At 35.3% G+C, this 14,985-nt stretch overlaps 1 protein-coding gene across 1 annotated transcript in view; it reads right to left on the reverse strand.

Annotated features, from left to right (window-relative positions):
- Nucleotides 1-7,660: 7,660 nt before the first annotated feature.
- Nucleotides 7,661-14,985, reverse strand: part of GNAT3 (G protein subunit alpha transducin 3) — a 56,931-nt gene continuing 49,606 nt past the window's right edge. Inside the window, exons 6-8 of the mRNA XM_070469873.1 lie at nt 12,013-12,142; nt 11,668-11,821; nt 7,661-9,497 (exon numbers count right to left, since the gene is read on the reverse strand). Of these exons, the coding sequence (XP_070325974.1) occupies nt 9,307-9,497; nt 11,668-11,821; nt 12,013-12,142 (475 nt within the window). The 3' untranslated portion in view covers nt 7,661-9,306. The remainder of the gene's footprint in view (nt 9,498-11,667; nt 11,822-12,012; nt 12,143-14,985) is intronic.

Here is a 14,985-nt window from a genome sequence, read left to right on the forward strand (position 1 = left end):
AACCTCATCAAGATTAAGTCTTTATTGACTTCCCCCTGAAATCTATCACCAATATTCTTATGCATTTCAGTGAAGGAAGTATTTTTTACGTAATATTTTTAAATGTGAGAAATTTTAAGAAAAATAATAGATTCAAATTATGGAAAACATACTGATAAGAGTTCCACTATTATCTACTTATGGGTTTCCCTGGTGGCTCAGTTGGTAAAGAATCAAAGCAGGAGACCCGGGTTCAATCCCTGGGTCAGGAAGATCCCCTGGAGAAGGGAATGACAATCCACTCCAGTATTCTTGCCTGGAGAATTCCATGGACAGAGGAGCCTGCTTGGCTACAGTCCAACGTGTTGCAAAGAGTTGGACACAACTGAATAACTAACACAGATTATCTACTTACATTTATAGATATTAAAGGGTCATTGATCTGTTTATAAATTCTCCAAGTTACATTGCAAGTTTTGAAGTGTAAGCATTTTCTGAAAGGCTGTAATAGAACTTTGATCAAGTATGTTTGGTAATCTTCTGGAATGTTCCAGATAAGGTTATTTATAGTATAGAGAGAACTAACTTTAAAAGGGACTGATACTTTGATAAAAATATGATTTGTTTGTAAGATGGTTGTGTACAGAGCAAGTTCAGAGTCTGTCCTGCTAAGGAGATAAAAGTTGTTTTTGTAAGACTTGAGGAGACTTAACAACAACAACAAAAAGAATAGGAAAACATTAGCAGTAAATTTAAATCTTCTAATTATTTTAAAAAATATCATAAAAAGTTATGAAACAAATGTTTAAAGATTCTGAACATTAATTCTTTAATTGTTGGGTTTTGATGTTCTTATGGACTTTCCTGGTGACTCAGTCAGTAAAGAATCTGCCTGCAATGCAGGAGACCCAGGTTCAAGACCAGGTCAGGAAGATCCCCTGGAGAAGGGAATGGCAACCCACTCCAGTATTCTTGCCTGGAGAATTCCATGGACAGAGGAGCCTGGTGGGCTACAGTCCAAGGGGTTGCAAAGAGTCGGACATGACTGAACAACTAACAGACTTTTCTGTCCTAAGATAGTGCTTTGTGTGATGTAATTCTCCCTTTGTGAATAATTAAGGCAATGCTCACACTTTAAAACTTATTTTTTTATACAAATGGACTAATTATTATAGGATTTTATAATGTTCAGTTATTCATTATCCAAAACTTCAAAAAGAAAAAAAAAATCTTTGTGTCTTATATGGCTTCTCTGGATCAAAAATCTCATTTCAAATCTCTGGGACATTTAGATGTGTCTCTGTTTGTAGAGGTGTCAGGCTGGCAGGAAAGGCCAGACTGGTGGTGTTTTCTTTCAGATGTCTTTAGGATAGGGTTAGCTATAAGTTCTCTCAATAGTAATGTGTTTGACTTCTCTAGAAACTTGTGTATTCCTACTGGTACCAATAGGATGTGGTAAATGGCTTTGGGAAACAGATTGCTGACATATTTATGTAGACTTGTTTAGAATATTAAATTGGTATATTGATTTACCAATTGGAAATCTTTCCAAATGCATTCAAGACTTTTTGCAAGTCTGAATTGAGGAGAAACAAATGATGTCCTTTTACTATGATACCTCATTTTCTTTAGACATTTTTATTTCTTCCTGCCCCACCAGGAACATTAAGATAGAGTTAGGCACTGTAAAATACATGCACAGAGTAATAGAGCATGAATTTACTTGACTTCCTTATCATGATAAGGCTTACAGAGAAGGAGATATAGGGCAGTCAACAAGCACATAGAGCAATAGGTAGCCAAGACCTGGCAGGTGAGGAGAGAACTGAAAAAAGTCAAAACCTAAAGGTTGAGTTAATTAATCAATGAATGAGAAGGATGGTGTTTTAGGAGGGAACACATTTGCAAGTGGATGGAGACTGAAGAATGGCAAAAGATGGGCTAGAAAGGAAAAAACGTACCAGATCAGGAGCCCATGTAGATGTTATGGCAGTTGGATTTCAGACACTGGAGAGCCGTGGAAGCATTTGAAGCCGTGTAATGTAATTTTTCTGCATTTCAGAAAGCCCATCCTGTCAATTGGGTGGAGAATAGACAGGGAGTGGCAAGAATGGATGTTGGGCAGAGAGTTTAAGGAGCTATGCCAGGAATCTCTGCAAGAGAGAGACTTGAACTAGATAGGGATGGTGATGATAGAAAAAAAGCAAATAAAGAAACATTTAAGGTGTAGAGCAATAATAAAACTTGTTGAATAAGTTAAGATGGGTAACAGATGAGAGAAAGTAGGGTAGAACCTGAGGTCTGGAATAAATAACTGTGAGATCACAAGAGGGGGGATAGATTTTTGAGATTAATTAAATTTACTAAATCCTGAGTTTAATTTTTTAAATGTTGAGTTTTACTTGTCTGATCATGTTCCCAAAGGCAGTTAAAATATACATCCAGGGATCAGGAAACTGATCTTGGTTAAAGAAAAATAAAGGTGTAAAAATACTTCTAATTTCTAGATAAGAATTTCATGGACAGAGGAGACTGGCAGGCTACAATCCATGGGGTCGCGGTGAATTGGTCACAACTGAACAACTACTACTTGCCTCAAACACAACTGTGGAAAACCCAGTCTAGATGAGTATTTTCAGTAATAGTAACATTTACAGGATAGGCAGGAGTTTGAGAAAGAAGCAGAGAGACAGGAGAAAATTCAGGGAAGTGTGGCATTCTGGAAGCTAGGTGAAAAGCAGCTTTCAAGGAGAACTGATGAACAATCATTGGTTTTTGGTTGAGTAATTCACAAATACTCTTTAAGATAGTGGTCAGATGGTAAAGAATCTGCCTGCAATGCAGGATACCCAGGTTTGATCTCTAGGTTGGGAAGACCCTCTGGAGAAGGAAATGGCAACCCACTCCAGCTTTCATGCCTGGAAAATTTCATGGACAGAGGAGACTGGAAGGTTACAATCCATGGGGTCGCACAGAATTGGACACGACTGAACAACTACTACTTGCATCAAAGATAACTACATAAAACCCACATATTGGCTCCACCCTCAGGAAACTAAGAGTAAAGTGGAGAAACAAATACACATCAATATTTGTGTACAAACTTGTGTACAAATATCAAGCCTACACATAAATATTTCATTGTAAATGTTAGCAAAGTATAAATAGTAAATTTATTATAAAAAGCTACAAAAGTATGAAGCAGGTGAACTTGTATCTGTGAGGCCTGGGAACCCCTGTCTCAAGATGTCAACACTGACTTAAAATATGAAGAATAAGCAAGAGCCCATAAGGCCTGGGGCGGGAGCGGGCAGTCCTGACAATAAAACAGCAAGAGCTAAGAACCTACTGTGTGAAGGACCAGGGCCTGCGCCCTGACTCTTGGTTTAACCTGAAACTATACTTTAGCATGAGAGTGACCTAAGCTTTCAGGAATTTTAATAAAGTAGAAATGACTTATTACTCTTGGGCAACCTACCATGTAGGGAGGGAAGACCTATATCCTAGGGTCGACAGAGATATTGGAGCTTAGCACTCATCTGTTTCAGTCAGAGGTCATTATGGAAGATATGACCTTATTGCTTATTAATTTGTTAAAAACTTATTAATGCCATTACATATGTGAGATACTATGGGGGAGAACGGGTGCCATATTATTCTTTCTAGAAGTTATCATTATTATTGTTTTGAGGGATCATCTATATATTTATTCATTTTAAGCATGTAATTGAGTGTTTGGTAACTTTATAAGTTGTTACATTGGTCTTTAACATTTTTTCTTTTAAACATGAATCAATGCAGTTTTACTTCTTTGGGTGATAATGGATGCTCTATTATACCTGGATGAACTATGAGTTGTCCTCCTGGTGAAGTCTTAACCAGAGGCAATGCCAGGTGCTAGACTATTCTTTCCAGGAAGAAATTACACGTCTAGTGCTCAGTTGAGCAGTGAAAAGAGAAGAAAGCCACATATTTTATTGTCACAGTTTGAGTGCTAATTAAAGACTCTTTACATATCATTCCTCTTCCTGTTGTTGTTTTCTTTGAATATGCAATTAAGACAATCTTACGCTTTTACCAGTGTTCGATGTGCTGATTCAGAAGCTCAGGGTGTATTGGTTTGTGGTGATTGTTTAATATACTCTGTTCATCTGTAGATAAGAAAAGCAGCCACGTGGGAAAAAATTGTGTTCAGTGTCTCACAGGGGCATGATTGGTGACAAAACTGAGATTTAAATGCCAATTCTCAAGCACAGCCAAGGGTGTCCTGCAGTGACCATATCATCTGTCCTTGAGGGAAAAATGTAGTTTAAGAGGACTTTTTGCCTCAGATTCAGGCTAAAATGCCTGATGAGTAATTTGCTCTTGAAATCTGAGTTTAATGAAGCCTTCATGTGTGGTGGTCTAGAATACCACTGCCCAGTTACTTCCTCTCCTGCTTTAGAGCAAAACAGTGTGGCTACTGCTTTAGATTATGAAGCAATGCTTCTTTCTATATTTACCAAAAAACAGAATGATCAAAATGAATATGCACTTTTTTCTGTTTTAGATGTAATCCATGTGGTTTGTATGTTTTTTATAAAATTTTCTACCTTTTGGTTCAAAAGGTACAGATGATTATGAAGGTATTATTGGGGAGCACATCATATGTGTGAGTAACAATGTGAAGTTCTTTCTCAGATATGCTAGAAAATAAACACTAGTGGACTCACTGTGATGAATAACTTGGCTTTAACTCCAAGGGAAATAAAATCACTTCATTTGCTCATGAATTGTCTTCCCTAATTTGAGCTATATGTAAATGTACACTTGAAAGATAGTGAAAATCACTCAGTTGTATCAGACTCTTTGTGACTTCATGGACTATATAGTTTATGGAATTCTCCAGGCCAGAATACTGGAGTGGGTACCTTTCCCTTCTCCAGGGAAATGTTCCCAACCCAGAGATCGAACCGGGTCTCCCACATTGCAGGCAGATTCTTTACCAGCTGAGCTACCAGGGAAGCCCCAAATGTACTTCAAAAATGTCATTAAATATTCAGATTTTAACTGAGTAAGATCATCACAGCATAGATCATCTTTTTCTTCGGTGTTTTACATGGGGTGCTTTTCATGTTGAACTTTCATATGCTAACTGTATGTACAGTTATCTAGTATTTTCTCCAATGTAAGACTTAATATGTTAAAAGGCAGTTTTCATTGGTTTTGATATTACACTGGCATTTCATATTTGACCACTTTTGTTTTTCAGAAAACTTACAGCAATATATATTGAAAAAAAGATTTTCCATTCCATATGTGTGCTGTTTGTTTTAATCTGACCAATTTAGAAAATGTGAATATCTTTCAAGTAATCACTATATTTGTGTGTCACATATATTATTTTTTATCTGAAAGGTATAATAATTAGAGGATTATTACTGTCCTTATGAAGTAAATTAGGGTCTTTTAATTTCTTTTTTCTTTCTTGTGACTCTATTTATTTCTTAACTAGTGTGACAAATGTGGCTTAAAATAACAATTGTACTATTACTAGTGAAAAATGTGCTGGTGGTGGCAGCGCTGGTAATAGAAAAATGTCACAGAGCACTCATTTTCCTCTTGATTTAGTGCAGTGGTGGTTCCAGAAAAAGTTGTAATAAAAGGAATAATGGAATTGCTAATATTATAGAAGAGTGGAATTTTGCTTTGATTTATTGAAAAGATAACACACTAATAAATATCTAATTAATAACTGTTCACAAAACAATTGTTAGGCTTCAAATTATTCTTTTACTATAAGCTAATCAAGATTTTAGAAACAATTCAAATTAATGGAAAAATACACTTTGCAAAATTCATGGTTACTTAGATTTAATAGTAGTTTGAAAATGGCAGAAAATAAAAACATGCAAAGAAACTAAATATCTGTATAATATCAAACAAATTTCAAGCCGTTTTACTAGCCGTTACTCAAAAAATTAAGATCGTGCATATTATGATTATCAGAAAATTATCATGTACTACTGAGCTGGAAACACAAAATGAACTGTGATTCCTAATAGGATTTTATTATCTGTGTCATTAACATTACCAATAATCCAAATTCATTATGTTTGCAACATTTGGGTAGAAAAACACATGATATAAGTGTGCCCCCAAGTGGCTATAGGCTAGTTTGTAAAAATGTAGAAAAATACCTAAATGTTTTGAATGAGGGCTTTAGCTGGTTATATTCTCCAGTAAATCTCCTATAGATTTTACAAATATTTTGTTTTTAGTAGATACACATTAATCAACCCTTCTACATGTGGTGTGGCACTGTGAAAACACATTAAGTCAACAGAAAGGATTATTTTTTTCCCTCATATACATAGTGTTTGATTATGTTAAGCCTGAGTAATTCTCTGTCAAGTATTTTAAAATACCTTTTGTGTTTAAAAATAGGAGATTGGATTAAGAAAGAAAATGTGTATTAGGACAGGCTCATGGCCTATAAAAGTAGTAAGCCTATTTTTGAAAACTGTTAATTGTTTATAAATGTTGTTAATCAGCAGGATATTGGATATCTATAAGGTATGTTGTAGATTCCACAGAATTTGAAACCCCCTTTCCATAGACCTTCTTCATAGACTTGCCAGCTCTAGTATTTTGACACAAAGATATTACCCAATTAATACTCTTCATTTAACTCTCCAGTCACTAGTTCCAAGATGTAAAAACTTATTTGTTGATCAGTTCATGCTTTTGGAAGAACTCTGCAAGAATTAGTTATTAGTGACCCTATTAGATGTAAGCCCACACCTAGATTTCTGAGGCAGCGCAGTGTGTCTACAATTGGACATACGTTAGACAATTATGAGTTGGGGATATTAAAAGTCTAAGACAAGCAGGATTATAAAACATTCTGAGCCAGGAAGAAAAGTCTCAAATAACAGAAAAGGAAAATATCATTATAATCACATTTGAATTTTTGAATGACAAATACTACTTCCTTGAGATGTTATGAAAGCAAAAACACTAACTATCCAGTTAAAAGATTGAATTTTCAGTTGAAATAGAAGTTTTGAGTCTAATCAATTAAACATTTCTAGTCTCAAGGTGAGTTTCTTCTAGCTGAAGTATAACTTCCCATGTTTCCCATTCTGTTAGTTTGTTTAACCTCGAAGTCTTTTTATCCACTCCGACCTTTTTTTTATTGAAAAATTTAAAAAGTAAAATCATAAATAGACTCAGTTTTAAGGTGTACAATCATTGAAGAAATAATAAACATTTATATTTCCCTACTAAAAATTTCTCTTAATTAAAATTATTTAGCATAGTAATTGTTTTTGATTGTGAAGAAAAGTTTTTTTAATTTAATTATAGAATTGGAAGGAATTGAACAGTTTTTAAAATGGTAATCGCAACTAACCTCTAATTTTAGTTTGGTAGTTTAACATATATTTTTAAAGTTCTCAGAACAAGATTTCATAAATAAATGTTGTCTATTAATTTTTTGTTAAGATCAAAATGAGTTATATATTTTTAAAAGACCATTTCTGACTTTACCCTTTCTAGCTATGTTATCTAAAACAGGAACTCTAAGCATAAGTCAAAGTCAAAATCTAAATTATAATAGTAATACTATTTCAAAAAATTACTTTCTGAAACAGTCTCTTCACACTGATAGAGAAAAACAGATTAAAGTAGAACAGGAGAACAAAAAGACAAAGTAGTGGATAAAATGATAGTATTTGTAATCTTAATTTAAAATCTCAAAGCATTGTATAGCTCCTAGTAAAATGTGGACTTGTTTAATAGATAATGGTTTTCAGCCAGAAAAATTTATTGAGTGCCTGAACTAAATGACTTCTTATGCATTGTTTGTCCTTGTTATCTTAGGCTCCTTAATAACTTGCATTTTGCAAAGAAATTTCAAATTAATTGTTCTTAATATAACATTTTTATTCGATCGTATTTATTGATAACTCCTTGTGTTTTTGAAAATAAAGCCAGGAATGTTCTTGTCAAGGTTACCCACTGAATGGGGGTCATTCTTACGTGCTTAGGTTGGAAATGTATTATAGAACAGTGAGGCAGTGACACTGAGACAGGGCTACCTAAATCCACCAGAACTACCGATTGGCAATTGCTTAATTTATATTCCTTTCATCTCATCTAATTATCTAATTAGCTCTCTTTTCAGAGTAGTTATAGATCTTATGCACTGATCTCTTATTCGACCTATATATCACCTTCTACAAGTGGATAAGTTAAATGATATCAGACATGTTTTAAAAGTATATGTTGTAAGTGGTACACACTTTAAAAAAGAAAAAGAAAAGTTATCTTTTCTGTTCATAAGCAATGATTTTGTTGGTAATGCACCAAATAATCTTTTAAAGAGTAGGCTTTGACAACTAGCATACCATATAACATTAGAAAGGAGCATATGCCACAAGCAAGAAGCTCAGTGTTTCTCTTCTAAAATATCTCCTAATTATTTACTCTTACTTCCTACTTCTTATTCACAAAGCTAAAATGCACTAGTGCTAAGATATTGAATTATTTTTTTTTCTCTTGCGATCACAATGTATTGTCCTCAAACCATTCATTGTAATAATGTTCCACGCTGCTCCGAAATAAAATGGGGGAAAGGCGTACTCCACTGAGGATGACTCTTTAGCCTGAGCAGTCTTACACTGTCTTGATCAGACATGGTCCCCAGTTTTCAGTTGGATTGGTACAAAAATACGTTATTGAAATCCTCAATTCTAAAGGTAAATTCAGCATTAATACTTTTCCTTCCTATGGAAAAGTAGCAGATAAAATTGTATGCATTTTAATTTCCATCAACAGGTACGTGTATAGTGAACATTTCATTTGCACTCGTTGAAAAGGAGTAATTGACCAATAAAATGCCACATGTATCATCTTTGAATGTTTCTATGGTAATAGGCACAGATATATTATCAGCAAAAATGAATGCCTCTCAAATTCTGGCCAGTGGAAATGATATAGAATGCACTGTTTTTTTCCCCCCATTGTTCTATGATTTTAAAATAGGCCACAATGCAGAATTTACTTCCAAGAAAATTCAGTGTCACTGATATGTACAGTAAGAGTGCTACCAAAATGTATCAGTTTGCAGAACTGAAGGCATCAGACACCCCAAATCCTTGCTACCTCAAATAAATCAAAGCTTACCAAAGAAAGGTGACAGCACATTAAAATGTTTGTGTGAGAAATTTTGCCTTACAACACTAGTTATACAAGTTAGTATCTATTAAAACTAAATACATCACACAGCACCTTTTATATCTTGAAAAGTGTACATGAGCAAGAGTGGAAGAGAAAAAGCATTAATTAGAAAAGCCCACAGTCTTTCAGATTCTCTTTGATTATTATATCTGTAACTGCATCAAACACAAACTTGACATTTTGAGTATCTGTGGCACAGGTCATGTGGGAATAAATTTCCTTATCTTCTTTTTTTAAATTCAGGTCTAGAAACTGGTTCTTGATGTAATTCCCTGCATCTTCAAATGTATTTGGACCTTGTTAAAAAGAAAAGTTAAAGAGGTAAACCATAATTGCATTTAAAAAGCATACAATTATAAATAATCTTTTAGAATTTTACTTTGCGTGCTGTTTGATGTGCTCAGGATTGAAAAATCAAAATGGCAATGGTTAATTATCAGGGATTTATATAACATCTACTTTGTGTTGGAAACTATGCTTACCCCACTGGGGATTTCAAGTGGTTAAAATGTAACCTCTGCATGAAAACATTAAAATACAGTAGAACTACTAACATATTTGGGGCTCCCCTGGTGGCTCAGTGATAAAGAACCCACCCACCAATACAGAATAACATGGGTTCGATCCCTGAGTCGACAAGATCCTCTAGAGAAGAAAATGGCAACCCACTCCAGAATTCTTGCCTGGGAATTCCCAAGGACAGAGGAGCTCGGCAGGTCGCAAAAGTGTCAGACATAACATAGTGACCAAACAACAGCAGCAACTAACGTATTTGTATAACAAAGTGAGTAAGAAAGCCTAGATGTATGTCAAAGACTATGCTTGTGTGCATGTGTGTTAATATGAACTAAAGAAAAGAATGGAAATTGAAGATGAATGGAATACATAATGAGGTAGTATTTGAGCTGAACTTTGAGGGTAGGTAGGAGAGAAAAGAAAATTGTGTGAATGAGAGCAACAAAGTGATAGGCATGTACTGTAAGATTCCAGCTATATCACATTCTTGGGAGGGCAAAAGTATAGTAATAGTAAAAACAATGGTTGTACGGGTTGGAGGTAAAGAAAAGTACCTGAATATGTAGATCACAGGGAGTTTTAGAGTAGTACCTAGGATGCTAGGTAGCTGACATGCATTTGGTATTACCCATCAGACTTCGTAACACAGTTTACTCTGATGTAAAATATCATCATGAACTTTGGTTAATAATGTATCAATATCTGCTCATCAGTTGTAACAAAACAAATGTATGACACCAAGTCAAGGTGTTAATAATAGAGCAAAGGATGGGCGCTGACCAGAGAGGAAATATATGAAAACTCTCTATTTTCTGTTTACTTTTTCTATCAACTAAAAATTGCTCTAAGAAATAAAGATTATAACTTACTGGAACACATAAAGTGCTTAATTATGATTCTATATTTACTTTGTCACATTCAATACAACATACATGTGATTATACTTAATTACATGACAAATGTATAAGCATATAATTAATATTTATAAATAAGAAAAAAGGTATAAGCAGTCATTATAGATTAGCCTAAGCAGCTATTTTGACAGAGTGCCACAACCCTAGCATATCTGTACCCACATATCTAGGTGGTAAACTAGGTTTATATTTACACTTGAGCTAAGTAGCTCAGTTGTGTCCAGTTCTTTATGACCCCATGGACTGTAACCCGTCAGGTTCCTCTGTCCTTGGGGATTCTCCAGGCAAGAATACTGGATTGGGTTTCCATGTCCTCCTCCATGGGGTCTTCCCAACCCAGGGATTGAACTGAGGTCTCTTGCATTGCAGGCAGATTCTTTACCAACTAAACCACAAGGGAAGTCCATATTTATGTTTAAACCATACATATCTCCATCTAACACAGTTTCATTAACAACAGAGCATATAACTATTTACCAAAAAAAAAAAAAAAAAAATAGTCTCCAAAAGAAATACAACCCTTCTAGATAACCTGATATTTATAGTCAATGGCAAACAGGGTCAATACTAAAACTCTTGGAGGTAGGAAAATGAAAAAAAGCTGTCACTATTCTCAAATTGATTCAAGATCTTCCTCTGGAAACAATTCTGACTTTGAAGAGTCACTGAGATCTAGTACAGCATTACAAGGTTTCATTGGGAAATATCTAAAAAATGCCAATTCGAAGTAAAATTTATACTCTTATGGTAATGTTTAAGATAATATAGTTTGCGATGTCATTTGATACATTATATGGAGTCTCAGCCCTGTTTGGTCTAACTCCCCTTAACTCATTAGAGCTTTGCTTTAATGCAGGCAGTGTATAAAGGGTTTCCGCTTTTATTTGTAAAATTCTTTCCAATGTGGATCATACACATGACTCAAAAAGTATCAAAAGCCTCAATCCTTCTAAATATTATACATAAAGTTCCAGATAGAAAAGTGTATCTCTATACAAGAATTTACTACTTTGGAATTAAAGGAAAAGAATCTTACCAGTATACTCTGGAAAGCAGATACTAAGATGCACTTTGGTAACTTTTTCTTGAAAGAGATCTTTTTTATTGAGAAACAGGACAATGGAAGTGGTGGCAAAGTACTTGTGATTACAGATACTGTTGAACAGGTGAAGGCTTTCATGCATTCTGTTCTGTTAGATATAAAAGATGAAAATGTGTAGGATTGTTGTTTGCAAGATATTAATGGTGGGGATTACGAACAAGGATCTAGAAATAACATCTGCCTTTGGAAGTTCTTAACTGAGTTGGGAAATGGGGTAGCCATATTGGAAATCACAAATGCTTATTTTTTACCTCTCTCTTGTCTTTCTTTTAGACTTACCACTTCTTCATCTTCCACCAGAACCATGTCATAGGCACTGAGCGCAGCACAAAATATAATGCACGTAACTCCTTCAAAGCAGTGAATCCATTTCTTTCTTTCAGATCTCTGTCCACCTACATCAAACATTCTTTTAAAAAGTAAGGATAACAGAAAAATGAATCTTACAAATATCCTCCAAAATTTACATAAAGATGAACGTGTGGCATTATAAATGAATGCTCTCACATGCTTAAAGGTGGTCTTTTAATGTTTATTGATTATGAAGTAAGACTTATTTGGGCAACTTGCAGCTCAAGGACGACAGAAGAGAACTTTTATTTATTTTTTGGTTTTCATGCCAGTATCCCAGGTGGTGCTAGTGGTAAAGAACCTGCCTGACAATGCTGGAGATGTAAGAGGCATGGGTTTGACCCCGGGGTTGGAAAGATCCCCTGGAGGAGGGCATGGCAACCCATTTCAGCATTCTTGCCTGGAGAATCCCCTCGGACAGAGGAGCCTGGAGGGCTACAGTCCATGGGGTCGCAGAGAGTCAGACTGAGGCGACTTAGCATGTATTTACACAGGGTAGAGTAAAACAATTCACATACTGACTCTGAGCAACTGGGAAATTTACAGCAGCTTGAAGTTTTAGTAAGATACCTATTGGCCTTAGAGATTTTGATCAAAGACTATCTGTATTCTTAAATTACTAGAGCCCAGAGGAGATTGAAAGTTGTCATGGTTCTGATGCTACAAGTCTTGTTTGTTTGCTGAGCTCCTCCTACATTCATTCATTCATTCATTCATTTGAACAATTATCATATGCCTACTCTGTACTTGACACTGTGCTAAGCCTACTGACACAAAGATAAAAAGATACAGTCACTGGAGAAGGAAATGGCAACCCACTCCATTATTCTTGCCTGGAGAATCCCATGGGCAGAGGAGCCTGGAAGGCTACAGTCCAAGGAGTCTTAAAGAATCAGACCACTTTCACTTCCACTTCATGGAATAGATTTTCAAGTCAAAACTCACTGTCATAATAAAGTTCTCTTTAAACATTAAAAAAAAAAAGATACAGTCACTGTCTTCAATAAGCTTGATGTCTTGTAAAGAGAAAAATAAATTATTATAATATTTTGTAATAAATATTCTAATTTGTTGTTATTTTTCAGTCACTAAGTCGTGTCTGACTCTTTGTGACTCCGACTGCAGCATGGCAGGCTCCACTGTCCTTCACTGTCTCTCAGAGTTTGCTCAGATTCATGTCCATAGAAGGTAACATCAAAGGTAAATTCTAACATAGAAGGTAAAATATGAGCCCAGAGGAAGATTTAAGTCACCCTGAGTGATCATGAAACTTAAAGGAGATATTTGAAAATTTGGCCCTCCCTCTGGTTTTGTATTTTGGTAAAAAGCACCAGTGTGGACAGAGAAACTCAATAGAGAAGCTAGGAATCCTTTGTAATCCCCCTCTTTCCCTTGTCTCCCATATAGTGCACATGTGAAATGCAGTTTCTAATCCATCACCTCCTTTGAAACTCCTCTCTTGTACAAGCCACCAGTTTCTCACCAGGGACACTAGAGAAATGCTCTAACTGGTCTCCCTGTTTCTAAAAGCTCTAAAAACAAATTCTCACAGCACTCAGAATTTTCTTCTACTGTAAATCTTATTATACCATTTTCCTGCTTACAATGTGAATAAATTTCACATATTAAACCAGTAAAGAACAGACATATAGAACTAAAATTCCTCAAATATGCGTGAACCAATGCAAAATCACTCCATTTAGTAGTATATTGAAAGAGAAGTTGCTCATATTATTGAAGATGATATTTAGGAGTTCGATAGTTGTGTGGTTTAGAAATTTAAATTCGGTGTCAATAAAGGTATTATGGGGTTTCCTGGTAGCTCAGCTGGTAAAGAATCCACCTGCAATGCAGGAGACCCCAATTCGATTCCTGGGTTGGGAAGATTCACTGGAGAAGGGATAGGCTACCCACTCTAGTGTTCTGGCCCGGAGAATTCCATGAACTGTATAGTCCGTGGGATCACAAAGAGTTGGGCGCAACTGAGGGACTTTCAGTTTCACTTTCAAAGACTATTTTAAGTGCTGCTAATTATCAAACCCTCTACGGTTTCAGACTTGCAATATAAATGGAGGAAGAGGACAGTTTTGACTTAAAGGTTATTATATGTAAAAATTATCCAACAAATTTAACTTTTAAAATTTAGTAAACATTCTTATGGAAGCAAGGATGATAAATATGCATTCAGACTTTTAAACTTTTAGTCAACAATTATTTAAACTTCACCATAAAGTTATAAGATACAATTCTCTCTCTAAGCAACTTGCCCAAGGCTCATGAATCCAGTTGATATTTGAGGCTGCTGTGTAGCAGGTGCCGTGTTAGGTTCTCCTGTGTATGACAGTTAGGTTGTGAATGTTAAGCTTTGTTGTGAAGTTCATTAGGTCTGCTTCCTTAGACTACAGGTTATAATTACTGTTAACTGTCAAATCCTCACCAAGCAGAGTAGAAGCATATTTGTTGTGGAGCCTTCTTTCCCCAGGTCAGAAAATAGCTTTTTGTGTTGTCAAACAGATAACTGTGCAAAACTTTAAAACTTTCCCGTTCCCAAGGGTTGTGTTGCATTCTTTTAATGGACCATCTGGTTATCCCCTGACTTTGATCGTTTATCTTCTCTGAACTCTGCTATTGATATTAACACTTACGTGTGAAAAGTAGCTATTCTCCTTTTCAGTCAAATATTTAGTTGATAAGAGGTATAAGTTATGTAAATAATCCTTAGCCCACTGTTCTCTCAGTATATCTTACAGCCTCCCAAGGAAGGGAGGACAAAGATTACTCAGTCTTAAGGTTTTATTCATGTTGATAAAATGCCTTCTGAAAAATCTTAGATTGCAGGCTAATAATCTTGTCATTTTATGACTCACTTGATAGACAGTTGTGTTTTGTGTTTTTTCCTAT

Source organism: Odocoileus virginianus, chromosome 1 (assembly GCF_023699985.2).
Source record: "Odocoileus virginianus isolate 20LAN1187 ecotype Illinois chromosome 1, Ovbor_1.2, whole genome shotgun sequence".
NCBI classification, from domain to species: Eukaryota; Metazoa; Chordata; class Mammalia; order Artiodactyla; family Cervidae; genus Odocoileus; species Odocoileus virginianus.